The following is a 16,179-nucleotide window of genomic DNA, read 5'->3' on the forward strand; positions in this document are numbered from 1 at the left end:
CTGCGCGAGTCAGACGAGGCGTCGGAGCTGAAGCCGGTGGAACTGGACACTCTGGAAGGAAACCTCACGAAGCAGCTGGTCAAGAGGCTCACGTCGGCCGAGGCGCCGGCGGCCGCGGACAGGCTACTGTCGGAGGGCTCAGTGAGCGGAGAGTCGGAGGGCTGTCGATCGTTCCTGGACGGCAGCCTGGAGGACGCCTTCAGCGGGCTCTTCCTCGCCCTCGAGCCCCACAAAGAGCGCTATAAGGAGTTTCAGGATCTGAACCAAGAAGTCAAGCATTTGGATGATGTTCTGAAAGTAAGTACCGTTTCAGGGAAAGCAGATTCGTTTGGAGAGAGGGTTTGAGGCCACCTTCTGTTGAAAGTAGCGTATCTTTTACTTTTTATCCCATCTCCTCGCAGGACCACTAGGCAACCGTCCTTTGAATGACACCTTTCAACCTCAGTCGCGCGTGTCAATTTTCATTTTCCTAATGACAGATCAACGCACCTAAGATGATCAGGAGTTAAACAGCGTGGAGGAGCATCTGAGCTCCTTGGGTCCCAGAGGCCGTCCCTGTAACCCCACATGTGAAACGGGGCATTTTGATGATCATAATGGGGTCGAGATGCTACCGGATGGAGGACCTTCCTGAGTGAAGTCGTTAGGCAGCCCTGATGTGGGAGCCACGGGTCTGTCCCCTCCCCCTGCAGCTGCCCCTGCAGCCCCCCCCCCCCCCGGCCCACGAGCCCCGAGTATTGCCTCCCAAGTCTCCCTTCTCCAGACTTGTCCCAGCCAGTCAATCAGAGCCAGAGATCCATCATCGGCCATGCTCTAGAAGCCAGGGACCCCCAAGTCCACCAGGGATGTCCTTCTCGACCCTGTTCCCGATCAGACAGCTCAGTGTGGACACGCTGGGAGCAGAGAACAAGAGAAATGACTTCCCAAAGGCGAGAGGTTCCCAATAATGAGATTATTGTTGCTACACCAGAATGTGTCCATTTCCACTGGGCATACGGATTCAACTTTTTAAAACACTGCACAAGAAGACAGAACCTGAATTCTGTCCCGAATCCCACGCCACTTGTGTTCTTTGCCACTCTAATATTGCCATACAGAAGAAAAATTTGATCCTTTTCCATGAAAGAGCCATTCTTTGGTGACCTGTGCTGTATAAAGTAAGGTTGAAAATAGGGTGCCCGTGGCGAGCCCTGATTCAGCCCACAGAAGGCTGTTGCCTCCCTTGGAAGGACTGTTTTAAGATGTGGTCTTCTCGGGGCACCTGGGCGGCTCAGTCGGTTAAACGTCCAGCTTCAGCTCACGTCGAGCCGTGGATTTGAGCCCCGTGTCGGGCTCTGTGCTGACAGCTAACTCAGAGCCTAGAGCCTGCTTCGGAATCTGTATCTCCCCCTCTCTCTCTGACCCTCCCTTGCTCGCACTGTCTCTCTCTGTCTCTCAAAAATAAATAAAAACATTTAAAAAACATTTAAGATGTGGTCTTCTCAGCGGCATGTGGGAAGCGCATTTCCAGACATTTCCAAGGCTTCTCTATCTTACCCTTCCCAGTCGTGCCCCCCTAGCTCTGAGGGGGATTTGTCCCCAAGGCAGACAGAACTTCTGCCCAGCTCGCCAGGTCCTCCAGGGCCCATGACGGACTAAATCAGCTGTCCATCCAGTCTCTGAGAGGACACTCTGAATCTGCTTTCTATAAAACAACTCCGAAGCACCAGTTCAGGACCCGTGTGTGGATGCGCTTGTCTAGGACTCCGGTGAAAACATCTAACCCCTCAACAAGCTCTTATCTGCATAGTTGACCAGCTTTGTTTAGTGAGCAAAAGGTGTTCAATTTAAAGGCACAACCGGCCCCACCTGTAGCAGACGCCTTCGAGAAAGCAAGTGGGGATACCAGTTCCCGTTGCCGGACATCTAGATTGCTGAGAAGTAGCCTGGGCCACCAGGAAACACTGAGCGACCCATCTGTGAATCTTATAAAAACCTGGTGGTCACAGATTTCTTTCCGGAGTGTTATTTCAATCTGCGGTTCCACAAACGATCCCGCCTCTAAAATCCTTAACTGCCCGTTCCTTTGTGATGATCGATAGGGAAACGCATCCACACTGCACAAGGCCAAGTTCAGCAGATAGCTAATTAAGAAAGAAGACCCTAGAGGTGGGCTGAGTCCGAACTGGCTCCATCTGTCTGAGGTTGAAAACAGCATTCGAGTTGAGATCTGGGGCAAGTGGCTTTGGATCCAGCCAGAATTAAAGTGTCAGCTGGACAAAGCTTTCTCTTTTCTCCCCCGCTTCACATTCCTAGGATGCTAACGTCTCTTGAGGATCAGAAACTAAATGATGCTGCCCCTGGGACGGAGCTCACTGAGGGGAATGAAACAACTCTGATTTAAAAGACCGAAAGACGGTTTCCCCCGTGCTTTTGTGCCATCTTGAGTATAAGAGACAGCTCTCTCCAAGGCGCTGCCTGCCTTGTGTTACGAAGTCAGCAAGGAGTGCCTAGTGGATGGAGACACATAGTTCTTCAGACTCCCAAGACTTGTCCTGTTCAGTCCACCCCAGCGCGTCCGTCTTCTTGAATATTTGGAAGGACTTCTTTCCATCTTTGTGCCCATAGCAGCTGGCGTTATTCTGTTCGTCTTGCTTCTGTCTGTGCCTAGCAATACAGAATCTTCCAGGCCCCTGGATGGGTTTGCCCATAGTATCCCAGGGCCCAGTCAAGGAAGGCCCAGTCAGGGAAGTGACAGGATTTGTTCTGTAGAGGACGCAGGGATCCTTCTTGCTATGTCTGTACCCTTCCTTTTGTCCTTGACGCTCAAAGAAAATGACATACCATGAATGTAAAATTAATATTGAAGTCTACTTGCCTATGCAGTATGAGTCAGGTCTGAGTTTGAGTAGTTTTCTCCTTCTGGGGTTGGTTTTGTTAATCCTTTAGAGCAGGCTCCTTAGGCAGCCATCTCCGGTCCCAGGACAGTGTGGGCATTGCCACATGGCATTGCAGATTGGCTGGTGTTTGGCATGGGCTCCACGACTGTTTAGATTTGTCTGCTAGCTATATTTTCTTTAGGGTTGAGCTCCAGGCAGAGGGGTTTGGCAGTTCCATTTCCCAAGGCCTTCTGGGTTGTAATGTTTTCTAAACTTTTCATTCTAAAATGTTCAAGCAGAAGTAGAGAGAATCCTGTAAGAGTTCCCAGTGCGCCCATCTTCCGGCTTCCATGATGTCAGCTCATGGCCAGGGTCGTTTCGTCTCTTCTCCCCGCTTATTTCCCTCCAGATTGTTTTGGAATGAATCCCAGATACTGTGTCATTTAATCCACCGTTGTCGTTTGTTTGTTTTTTTAATACGAAGATTTTAAATGCATTTTTTAAAATGCCAACCACAATAAAAAATAAAAGCTTGGAAAAAAGAAAGTGTCGCATCTCAGATCAAGTGTTGCCTGTGCCGTTTCTGCTTCTGGATATGTTGACCTTCTCCCCAACGCCTTCTGCCTTTGCAGTGTAAGCCAGCCGGAAACCACAGCCGGTCTTCCAGTTTAAGTCTTACAGTCGAAAGTGCTTTAGAAAGCTTTGACTTCCTGAACACCTCTGATTTTGACGAGGAGGAGGAAGATGGTGATGAGGTTTGTAATGTTGGAGGAGGCATGGACTCGGTATTTTCGGACACCGAGATGGAGAAAAATAGGTAAGTGTTAGCATCTGCTTACCTTTCTTCTGAACGGTGGTTCTTGGTTACTATCCGACAGGACCTGTGCACATCTCCAAGAAGAGAAAACTCCCTGCATGAATGACCAATTGGCTTTCAATTCCCTTTCATTGGCAAGGATCATTTTTAAATATTGTCCACCTCTCATGTGCCATTGAAGGGAAAATGAATCGCTTTTCTTTGTTAGAAAGGAAGGGGAAACTCTTGTATGAATGTGCGTGTGTACAGTTTGTGTACACATATATCTCGGAGGCTTCAGGGCTTCAGCTTGCCCCCAGTGTAATTAATTCTAAATTAACTAAGCATACTGTGTGTCCAGAGAAATCTTAGTGCCTGGTCCGTGTGGACCTGGTTCCCTGTTTGTCTTATTTCTTATCTCTTCATCTTGTTACGCTTTGCTTTGTCCACCCTTTACCTCTTGCTCCCTTTAGCAAAGTAGCCACACATTAAGCTCAGCAGCACACACGCCAATGCCAGGTTTAAGGCCGGGGCACGTATTTGCCTTAGAATGTTGTTGTGACCAATAACTGATACCAATTTCCACTTCTGCAACCCAGCAAGTGGAGAATGAGGCTGTCTCTAGGGAGGGACGCGGAGGGCGGGGCCGTGGGAGGGAAGGGAAGATGAAGGTGAAATATTGTCACCTTCTCCATCAGGCCTTCTTGTACAACCAGACCTTGTCTTCGGAGCTCAAGTCTGGGGTCCATTTTATAACTTCAGCAAAGCAAACCAATCACAGTAGAATCTACTCACCTTCATTAACTGTCAGAAACACACACGTGCACACTTTCCCAAAGGAAAGGGTAGATTTCCACCATCTTTACTTTTGCCATGTTATATGAACAGGTTTCCAAGTTACACCTTCACAAACCTCTCTGTGGACGATGTTATGTCAACGTTTTTGGGTTTCTTGTTCCTGGAGACCTTCTTCTTCCAAAACCAGGAAGAGAAAAAGTGAGGCTAGAATTTATCCTTTGAGCAAACTGAGGACACAGCAAACAAAAGTTAATAAGTGAATGTAATGTTTAAGTGTGCCCTTGCCTTCTCTGCTGAGATTTCTCTAACTTGATGGAATTTGTGAAATGCTGTGAGAGTCAGACATTAATCTAAGCTTTGTTCTTCTTGCTCTCAGAAGCATTTTAACAGCAAAAACATGATAGATTTTATACATTTTACACAACACTGATATTAAATTGACTAAATCAACCAACTTTAGTATATATCATTAGTGGTATTGGGGAAAATTGTGAAAATTGTGTGTGTGTTTTATTTATTTTTTAAGTGTATTTTGAAGGAGAGAGAGAGAGAGAGAGAGAGAGAGAGAGAGAGAGAGCGAGCAAGTGGGGGAGGGGCAGAGAGAGAATTGCAAGCAAGCTCTGCACTGCCAGGACAGAGCCCGATATGGGGCTTGAACTCACGAAACTGTGAGATCATGACCTGCGCCAAAACCAAGAGTTGGACGCTTAACCACCTGAGCCACGCAGGTGCCCCTGTGTGCGTGTTTTAAGATGTGCTGATCGCCTGGACACAAGCCGAGTGCTTTCCCCTCGGAGGCAAGTGTGCATTGGAGTAAAGCATCTAGTGCCTCTTAGTTCAGGTGCACGATCTTTTAAATCATGGAGGCTGGGGGCCACGAGCCTGGAAGCCAGCAGCTGCCCTGTCACTGCCTAGCTGTGTGACCAGGACACCATGGAGACCGTCTCTGCCAGTCAGTCCTCCCATGTGAAAAGGGACAGCTAGTCCCTCTTTTCCACACAGATTAATTTTCAGACCAAAACTGGATCATAGAGGCAGCATACTTATGTGTAAATGTAAGTGCCTATCATGATCCCAGCTTTAGACAGTTCACCAGCGGGTTTCAGTAAGGCATGGGAGGCAGAACCAAGCTCCACCTCGAAAGAGTCAAATAAACAAGCCCCTTTTAGCCTTTGTCTGGGGTAGAACATCATACCTCCTGTTGGCAGTTTTCCTTTTTCCTTCTCTTCCGGTAGCAATTGACCTGAGGCCAAGCAAAAGCCTTGACATTATTTCTTAATGGATTTGCTCTTGGGAAACCACAAAAATAGAGGACAGTTTAATCCCAGGAAATTTGGCAAAGCGCCCCGTCCACAAAGCAAGAAAGTGTAACAGGTGCACCATGAAAGCACGTTCCAAAGACTCCGTGGTGAGCCTGCTTTACAAATGGTCCACCGTTGAGGGCGCCTGGGTGGCTCAGTCTGTTCAGCATCCGACTTTAGCTCAGGTCGTGATCTCACAGGTTGTGAGTTTGAGCCCTGCATTGGGCTCTGTGCTGACAGCTTGGAGCCTGAGCCTGCTTTGGATTCTGTGTCTCCCTCTCTCTCTGCCCCTTCCCTACTTGTGCTCTGTCTCTCTCTCTCTCAAAAATAAATAAACATTAAAAACTAAAAAAAAAAAAAATGGTTCACTGTGCTTGAGAAGCAAACTCAGATCTTTTATTTATACAACACATTGGTGACCAGGCTTAATCAAGGAGTAGCTTTTGAAAGGTATTTTGGTTTTTCAAGATGGACTAGCGACAGCCCATTTGCAGTGGGTCCTACTTGGGCCTTCTGGGAGCTTCATTGGGTTGACCTGGGGTGTCCCCGCTGAAGAGAAACCACTGATGGGGCTCTCCCCTTCCTGCCCCAGCCCTTACAGGTCAGTGCACCCGCAGGCCAGGGGGCACCTGAGCGAAGCACTGACGGAGGACACAGGCGTCGGGACCAGTGTGGCGGGAAGCCCCCTCCCGCTGACCACAGGGAACGAGAGCCTCGACATCACCATCGTCAAGCACCTCCAGTACTGCACCCAGCTCGTTCAGGTGGGCTCGGCAACTGCGTTGGTCTCAGAGCCCAGGCTCTGTCTGCACCCAACACGTGCGCTGCCTTTATTCGGTCTTGCCAGAGAGAGATGAAAATTCAGGAATAAGAGACCAATCCCGCTTTGATTTGGGCAGACTCAGCAGTTCCGATGGCCATGGCCATCCTCCCCGAACCCTGGGTTTTCTCTCTTAAAACCTAGCTGTCTGCTGAACATGTACTAGGTTAGCTCTCGATTTCAAATCATCTACTAAAAGAGAAGAGTAATGTGACTAAGCAAAAAAAAATTGTATTGTGCTATCTACAAATGATGGACCTGGAAAGCCAGGGTTCCTGAGCATACAGGAATGGGAATATTGACCACCACCTGGATAGCCAGAGGCGGAATGCCACAGAACGGTCGTGGATAAGTGCGTGTTAGCAGTGACAAAGAATACTTTCATAGGCCACTGTCATTGCCAGGTGGCTCTCGTTCCGGGACACCCTGGGACTTCTTTTTCTTCTCATTTCACGCTCTTTACCAGTTAAGCTTTTGCAACAGTGAAACAAATATTTTGAAGTTCTTTGGGTATAGAAAGTGTGTTAGCTGTCATGAACGCAGTGTTTTCCCCCCACCCCACCCCGAACGTCCCTATAAACGCTTCCTCCTCGCCTGGTTGCTGGTCTTCTCCGGCCTGTTTGCACGTGTCGGGAACAGGATAAGGACGTGAACGTGAATGTGTAGTGGTTTCCAGGGGGATTGGCCAGTCAGGAAGGATGCAAATAAATAAATAAAGAATCAATCAATCAATCATGCTCCTAAGAGCAAGTGGAAGATAAGAGGCAGGGTGAGGAGGAAGAGGTCCCAGAGAGGCCAGAAGTGGGTTAGTGTGCTTTTCCCATAATACGCTTGTGATGAGATGGAGAATGTGCTTTTCCTCCATGAACCAACCACCCAGAGTCACCTCAGACACTGTGGGACACTGGTTGGCAGTTATGACCCTTACCACTAGGCTGGCCACCAGCCCGGGTGGCCTCTTCTGTCGACTATTGAATTCACAAGCCATTTACTGACAACCAATCTGGCAGAAGGTGCAATGTTTGTTTGTTTGTTTGTTTGTTTTTTCTGACCAAAATGGGAAAGGATTGTTGTTTGCGTATAATTATTCTCTATCCAGCCACTCAAATAAGTCAGTTTTCACAACTCTTTTTCCTTGCTGAGCCTGATTCTGTGCTGAGCACACTACCTGTTGGCATTGTAGAGGTAAAGTCATTATTTTGTGAGACATAAGAGATTTCCTTCCATGAAGGAATGAACGTTTTCTCTCAAAGACTAATTGACAGGCACTATTCAGTGCAGTGCCGTTCGTGAGTTCGAGCCCTACATCAGGCTCTGCACCCACAGTGGATGTATCCTGTTTGGGATTCTCTCTCTCTCTGGCCCTCCCCTGCGTGCTGTCTCTCTCTCAAAAAAATAAATGAACTAAAAAAATTTTTTAAATATTCAGTGCAATGTTCTTCCTGATACTCAGACCATGGTTATAACAAGTCAGCCCCTCCGTGGGGAAAATCAGCACCGAAAAAACCAGAGGTTGATATAAAGATGCAAAGGATTAAGGATTAGAAACTTGATTTCAGACTCAACCCACTGCTGAAGTGATGAGTTTACATCTCTGTTTGGTGTGTAATTGTGAAGAGACAAAAACAGGCATTCCAAGAGAACCATATATTATGCCTAAAACCAGTCCACTCCTGCTGTGTTCACTTCCATGGAAGGCATCAGTGCATAGTTGCTACGCTAGGCTTCTGAGACTGGAAATCCTCTTTGTATAGCGTCTCCATGGTTTAGACAGTGGAGGATGGTGGGAAAGGTCAGCACCCTGTGTCCAACCCTACCAGGTGACTGGGACAGGTCTCTGGGGCACACAGAAAGGACTAGAACCCTCAGGCAGCAACTGCCTTCTGTCCTGTCTACTCTCGTGCCCTTTACTCTTGTGACCAGCACACAGTGAAATCAGTTACTATTTATGTGGCCTCGGGCATGCTACTGGACCTCTCTGTGCCTCGGTTTCCCCAGCAGTAAAATGTCAACAGTACCCACCAGGGTGCTTATGGGAAGTAGCATGAGCTAATACATGGGCCCTGACCAGCACCTGGTACGTAATCAGCAGTCGTTAATTAGAAGGAGAAAGCCTTGATTATAATCATGATTGTTATAGTACAGGTTCTTAATTTCCAGCTTGAAAACAAGGAAATAAATCCGTACTGTGAAAAATTACTACTTGTAAAATAAATCGCTTCTTCTGTTAGCACACAGATAAGCAGCCTAAATATGCCTTCTAAGTTCCAAAGAGGTTTTACAGATCCACAGTACGTGAAATGGAAGGCAACTTGATAATAACCTTGTAGCTCTATTACTGAAAAATTTCCAGAATCTATACAGGCACTGAAAAAGTTTAGAGCAACAAAAGTGTGTATGATTTCATTGGGTGTGGTGATTGGCATGGAATAAGGGATGTTCTCAGACCAGAGCAGAATGCCATGGAAGGTGTATTTAGTGTGACCGCTGTGTTAGGAAGGATGAGGTTGGGTCGGGAAACTTCCACTGGCAACAATGGACAAAATTGACACAGCGGTTTTGTTTGTTTTATCAGCAAATTGTTTTCTCAAGCAAAACCCCATTTGTGGCGAGCAACCTCTTAGAGAAGCTTTCTAGGCAAGTGCAAGTGATGGAGAAACTGTCAGCCATCAGTGATGAGAACATAGGGAACATCAGTTCCGTCATCGAAGGTAAGCACGTGCACGTCACACCTCTATCCACTGGTGGCCGCTGGCCCACTCCTTGCCTGTACCTCTTCCCTGCTCCATCGGGACAGCAGGAAGGCACGACAGTGCAGGAATGTCCCCACACTGATGCGATCTCAGTAACACCAGTCTCTGCTTTCGGAGTCAAACCAGCAGACTCGATAGGGCCAGCTCTCCACCTCCGGACGTCTGACGCCCGTAGATGAGCAGAACCAGCGTCCGCCTCTCAGGCAATTTCACAGACTTTTTCTGCCAGTGCAGTTCCTTTTGGGGACAGGTGGTTAGGATTGTTCCTGTGCCATGGAGCCTGTGAAGACAGCTCCCACAGCAGCCGACGGCCAAATGCAAAATCCTCCCCAACTCCCCTTGGCAAAGGTAGAAATATGTGGACTCGCAGGCTCTAGGGAAAGTCCCTGGTTCCAAGAGTGTTAGATGGAGAACTTGCCATGGGGAAGATGCCTTTGAACTTGTGTGATCTGGCTACAGAGCTCTTTAGTGGAGACAGGAATTTGTGTCTTTGATCACAGCAGCTACCCCATGGAGCACCTGACTCTGCTCTGGGCCGGTCAGATCCAGCCTAAAAGAGAACTCCCTGTCAGTTCCTGGTTTAGACTTCTGCCCCCTGCATCTAGTCCTCCCAGGAGTCAGTGACCTTGGCAGGTGTCTGAGAGTGTAAAAGGGGGCAGGACACTCAGGATGCAAGCGACTCGTGTCCTCCCCACTCCCAGGTGCCTCCTCACGGTCACGGCCGCACACAAGGGAAATGCTGACCGCGCGCTGCTTGGCACGGTGCGTGCGCCTCACCATTTCAGCCAGAGAGCCACGCGGGCGAGTGTCACACTCCCTTGGCCCACATCCTGTTCTGTTCCGGCCCCTTCAGAAACACCTCCCGGAGGGCGATTCTCTGAGCCTGTGCCGGGGTCTGCCGGGAAGTCACAGGACAGGAGATGATGAGAGCATCTTCCCGGAGTAGAGCCGCTGGCTTTTCTCTCATTGAAAGCAAACAGCTTTGCTTTTGCTGTGTTTTCTCCGCTGCCCAGGCTGGCTGAGCACCTGGTCATTACTTCCTTGTCTTTTGGAAAAACTGCCAACCACTGAGGAATCTTGTTGTTCGGATTAAAACCTGCAATCTTTAGGGGACGCCTGGATGGCCCAGTCCGTGGATCTCAGAGTCATGAGTCCAAGCCCCACGTTGGGTGTGGAACCTACTTTAAAAAAATTTTAGGGGTGCCTGGGTGGGTCAGTTGGTGAAGTGTTCAACTCTTGATCTCTCAGTTCCTGGGTTTAAGCCCTATGTCAGGCTCTGTGCTGACAGTGCAGAACCTGCTAGGGATTCTCTCCATCTGCCCCAACCCCCACTGTCTCTCAGAATAAATAAATATTTTTTAATTTAAAAACCATAGTCTTGGGGCACTGAGGTGGCTCAGTTGGGTAAGCATCCAACTTCAGCTCAGGTCATGATCTCACATTCATGAGTCTGAGCCTCACTTCGGGCTCTCTGTTGTCAGCACAGAGCCTGCTTTGGATCTTCTGTCCCCACCTCTCTCTCTGCCCCTCCATGCTCTCTCTCTTTCTCTCTTTCTCTCAAATATAAAAAAAAAAATCAACATTTAAGCAAATTTTTAAAAACAATCTTTTTTAAAAAAAAAGAAGAGGCCCCGCTGTGCCTGCCCCACCCCCACGCAGGGCAACTCTTCGTCCGCTTCATTCAAACTGTGTGTTGGGGGTGGGCTTGCTCTTTTCCAGCCATCCCCGAATTTCACAAAAAGCTGTCTTTGCTGTCATTCTGGACGAGGTGCTGCAGCCCAGCGGGTGTCTACCACAGCTCAGCCGGCAGGGTGATGAGGCAGCTGGAGGCCAGCTTTGCCAGAACGGTCGACAGAGAATGCCCAGGCCTCGCAGACCCAGGTACAGGGCAGCGGGGAGAGGACGGTGTCTGCCGTGTGCTTTGGGAGGGAGCCCTGGCAGGACCCCTCCCACTTCCCCGGCCGCCCGACTCTTCAGAGAAAATATCACCTAGCCGTCGTCTACTCTACGAAAAGAAAGACATTGAATGTGTTCTAATTCAGAATGTCAGCAGTGACTTTTAAAGCACTGTATGTCCAAATTGCTGTTTAGGTGGCCGTATATGTTTTTCATTAAATGTCACCAATAGGAAAGTGTCCCGTGGTATAACCGTTTGAGAAACAGTGGCAGTTTCTACTAAAGCTAAGTATACCCCCACCCTTTGACCCAACAATTCCGCTCCTAAATATACCCCCACCCTATGACCCAGCAATTCTGCTCATCAGTATATCAAGGGGAACACATGCTTATACTCACAAAAAAGGTTCATAGCACCTTTCTTCACAAGAGCTGAAAATCAGAAACAACTCAAATGCCCACCAACAAGAAAAGAAATATATATTGTGTGTGTGTGTGTGTGTGTGTATTGTACATACTTATATATTGTATATATAGTATCAGTCATATGATAGGGTATTACACAGCAATTTTTAAAAAGAATAAACAACTACTATAAGCAACAATTTAGGTTAATCCCACAAATATTTTATTGAGTAAAAGGAACCAGATACAACCAGTATATACTGTATAATCCCATTTATATGATGTTCAAGAACACGTAAAGCTGATTCATATTGATAGACGTCAGATTATCAGTTACCAGTGGTGGGGGAGGCGGATCTACAGACCGGGAAGGGGAATGAGTCGACTTGGTTGGGTGCTCACAGTGTTCTGTTTCTTGACCAAACGCAGGGACACAGGTGTGTGACCATGTGCCCATCCAGCTGCACGCTGAAGACGTCTCATTGCATGTACCGCGCCCTGCCGTACACCGTGGCAGAGACAGACGGGTGAACGAATGAACGGTCATGGCTCTTAAAAGCGCTCTGTGTTTCTCCTGCCCAACAGTGTTTCAAACGCTGGTGTCCCAAATCCTGGACCAGGCTGAGCCTCTGCTCCCCTCTAGCCTCTCGTCGGAAGTCGTCACTGTTTTCCAGTACTACGGTTACTTCACCAGCCACGGGGTGAGCGACCTGGAGAGCTACTTGAACCAGCTGGCCAAGCAAGGTGGGAAGTGTTCTCTTCTTGCACTGCGTGGTGGCTCAGTTCGGAGTGAGCTCTGGTCTTGTCAGTCATAGTTTTCAGTGCTAGTAACCATTTCTTCCCCCAAGTCAGCAGCTAGGATAAGATCAGCCTTTTCAGTGACTTCTGGACCTTTAACAGTAGTACCTCTTGGCAATGAACCAGAGATTTACCGAGAGCATCCCAATCACCCAGCAAGGGTATGACATTGACAAGAAGCTGATTTAATGATACAATTTCTTCATTAGTGGGTCTGCCATTTGTGGGATCAAGCCTACAAGCAGTGCTGTTTTATGTTGCCCTTTTTGGTGGCGCTTTGATAATAATCAGCAACGGGGTTCACGAGAAGGCAGATGAGGTGACATGTTGATCAGGAAAGGAGAGAAGATGGAAAGTCAAATCTCAGGCTGCATCTCCGGAGAATGAGAACTGGCACCCGCATAGCAGGGTAGCATGAAGCTCATTATCGCCTTCCTTCTCGTGTGGGGCTTCACATGTTAGAAATAAAATAAGCACCAGCAATGAGGGGAAACCTCTTTGGGGCGGAGCCAGGCAGTGAGGGGCTGGGTTCCAGTTCTATAAATCCACCCATACGTGTCCGCTGCCAGGGAAAGGGGATGGGAGCGCAGTGTGTTCATTAGGAGTAGACAGGCCGGCTCAGTGCCAGACTCAGCCCTTCCCTCCAGAACGCCAAACCCTGCGTGGCCAAGTCCATCACGGTGCTTCCATCGCAGTGAGAAGGAGCACTTTCTCCCCCACCTGGTGCCTACCCTGCCCAAACACAGGAGAGTCTGTGTAGCCCTTATGAGGAGCAGACGCTGGTCCAGAGTTCTAGAAGGAGAATGGAGGCAGGAGATCACAGGATCTCACTTTAGGATAGTCTTCCTGTCTTCTCTAAGTTTGTCACTGTCTAAAGCAGTTTTCTGAGTAAAGTTCTCTACTGTTCAAATGACATCAGTGGTAGTTGACGTCTCTGAGCCTCTCCCCGCCCCCCAGGGCCCCGGGGAAGGCACAGAATCACTATGCTAGTAGTGGTGACAGTGGAAGAAACCCTAACCTTGTACCTGCCTTTTTTTCTTCCTCTTTTAGGTAAGAAACAGACCCTCATTATATTTTTAATGTTTATTCATTTTTTTTTTGAAAGAGAGCATGATCAGGGGAGGGGCGGAGAGAGAGGGAGACACAGACTCTGAGACAGGCTCCAGGTTCTGACCTGTCAATGCAAAGCCTGACCTGGGACGTGAACTCACTAACCATGAGATCATGACCTGAGCCAAAGTCAGACGCTCAGCTGGCTGAGCCACCCAGGCGCCGCCCCCACCTCATTATTTAAAAAAAAAAAGACTAGAAAACAAAAAAAAAGTATGCCCAACAATATTCAGATCACCTATTATCTACTTTTAAATTTTAATGTTTTTTAGTTGGATATGCATGGATTTGGAATTTCAACATTGTGATGACCTATTATAGAATATTATATCCTAGCTTTCATTTGACATTATATCTCATGTTATCCTTTGAAACTTTTTTAGTTTTATAGTATGCATGCATGGGCTTTGTTTATAAAGGTGAAATGACCCAGCGGGAGAAATAGAAAATTAAAGCCAACAAAAAATCTCGAAAATTCACTAATGTGTCCATTGTATAGAGGATGCTCTCTACCACTGGATACACATTTTAGGTCATTGTTTCCCATTCGTACTGACCGGACATGCTCGTGGCCTAATGTTGGGCGGCTAGTAGACGCCTGGACTGGATACCCTGTTGGTATCAGAACCTGTGCCGTGGTCATGGAACATCATCCATCTGCCCAAATGGGACTCAGAATGTTAGTTTTTATCATAGCATCTCCATATTCCGACCACCCAACTGGATTTCTCCATCAGGGCCCGGGTGCCCACACGCAGGCAGAGAGAATGTCGGGCTGGGGCCATTCGGGGCTGGCGGACTGCCAGCCGGGTGCAGCTCAAAGACAGATGAGCAACAGAGTTTGCTCTCATCAGGAAGACTGTATAAAGTGTTTCCTTGCAGTTCCTTCCCTACGTACTTTTACATTTGACTATTTCATTCATTAGAAGTTATTTTAGTCGCCATACGAGATGGAGACCCGCCTTCGCTGCTCCCCCTTAAGGCTTGCCGTTTGCCTTAATAGAGTTGTTTGAATCATGCCCTCTTCTCACGAATTGGAAACATCACCTTCATCACACGCTGACTTTGCACACTTGCGTCTGTGGTGATAGGTATACCTGAGTCTCACTTATATTTTTAGTGAGTGTGTTACCTCACGATCCGAAGGTGAACCTTGCTTTCTTTTCATGCTTTAGTGTCCTTGATTCAGACTCTGCAGTCGCTAAGAGATGAGAAACTGCTCCAGGCCATGAGTGACCTCGCTCCCGGCAGCCTCTCGGCCCAGCAGGAAGTCCTCGGGACCCTGGCCATGCTGCTGACCGGGGACGACCAGGAGGCCCGTGAGGCCGTGATGCTGTACTTGGCCGCAGCCTCCAGAAACGAGCACTTCAGGGAAAAGGTGAGGCCCCAAACCATGGACATCAGGCCAGAAGCTTGTTTCACTTTCTGGCATTTCCTATGAATACTTTGCTGTATGTTTTTATAAAAATGATTTTCTTCTGCCTATTAATAATATATACCATTTCAGACTTTAAACTATAAAAATATACTGTAAATATTTGAGTGCCCCTAAGTCCAGAGCCCAGAGAAAACTGTTCAAGATTTGGTATATATTCCTTCTGATGTTTTTCTATGCATATGCTAACATCTATAATTTTTTTTCTTTTTTTTAATGTTTATTTCTGAGAGAGAGAGAGAGCATGAGCAGAGTGGGGACAAGGGAGACAGAGAGAGGGAGACACAGAATCCAAGACAGGCTCCAGGCTCTGAGCTGTCAGCCCAACGCAGGGTTTGAACTCATAAACCATGAGATCATGACCTGAGCTGAAGTCGGATGCTTAACCGACTAAGCCACCGAAGCACCTCTATGATTATTTTTTTCTTTAATGAGATCACACTGTTCTGTTGCATAACTGGTTTTTTAAATATAACAGATCACGGCTACTTTCCTTGTTAGAACATGTTGGTCTGCTTCATTCTATGTGATGCGTTAATGTGCCTCTCAGGGCATGGACACTGTGTAATTTATTCTCTTGTTCCATATCGATGGACCGTTGTGCAGACCCAGCGCTGACAAATACCACAGTGAGCATTACCTGCACACGTATGTTATGAGTAGTTTGGCATCAAATCATCCAACTATTGAGTCAAAGAACAAGAATATTTTTAATTTTAAAAGCCGTCACTCCCTTTTGCCAGGGAAGCGGCGGGTTGCCTCCTCCTTGGCTTTAATTTAGTACCAGCCAGGTGTGACAGGCGTCGGCAGTTCAAGCACACGGAGGCCCCGTACAGACAGCCCAGTCCCCTTTACAAGGTGAACAGTCGTTCCAAAACCCAGCTCATGCCAACCCTCAGATCAGATCAGTAAAATGAAACTTGGCCCCCCTTGTCCTGGGAAAGGTCACATGTTGACAGCTGAGAGGAGCGTAACTTTCCGGGGTGCCGACCCAGCTAGGGAGTGCCGGGTGTTTGTGTGTCCGTGAGATCTCCCGCTCGGAGGCCGTCGGGCCCAAGAGCAGGGACTTCATACTATTCTTCCCTACAAAGCTCCAGACTTCCGCTGGGATCCGCTCCAAAGGCTGTTCTACTGGCCAGCCGTCCTCGCTCTACTGAAGGGAGAGCAGGAGAGGCAGAGCGTGTGACAACTGCTGGTAGCAGCCTACAC

At 48.0% G+C, this 16,179-nt stretch overlaps 1 protein-coding gene across 1 annotated transcript in view; it reads left to right on the top strand.

The window, feature by feature from the left end:
• The window catches only part of RIPOR2 (RHO family interacting cell polarization regulator 2), a 57,146-nt gene that overhangs the window by 26,784 nt on the left and 14,183 nt on the right, over positions 1–16,179 (top strand). Inside the window, exons 13-19 of the mRNA XM_029944972.1 lie at positions 3–297; positions 3,491–3,675; positions 6,346–6,517; positions 9,149–9,284; positions 11,046–11,207; positions 12,213–12,371; positions 14,711–14,913. Of these exons, the coding sequence (XP_029800832.1) occupies positions 3–297; positions 3,491–3,675; positions 6,346–6,517; positions 9,149–9,284; positions 11,046–11,207; positions 12,213–12,371; positions 14,711–14,913 (1,312 nt within the window). The remainder of the gene's footprint in view (positions 1–2; positions 298–3,490; positions 3,676–6,345; positions 6,518–9,148; positions 9,285–11,045; positions 11,208–12,212; positions 12,372–14,710; positions 14,914–16,179) is intronic.

The sequence above is a fragment of the Suricata suricatta genome, chromosome 7, assembly GCF_006229205.1.
Source record: "Suricata suricatta isolate VVHF042 chromosome 7, meerkat_22Aug2017_6uvM2_HiC, whole genome shotgun sequence".
In the NCBI taxonomy this organism is placed as follows: domain Eukaryota; kingdom Metazoa; phylum Chordata; class Mammalia; order Carnivora; family Herpestidae; genus Suricata; species Suricata suricatta.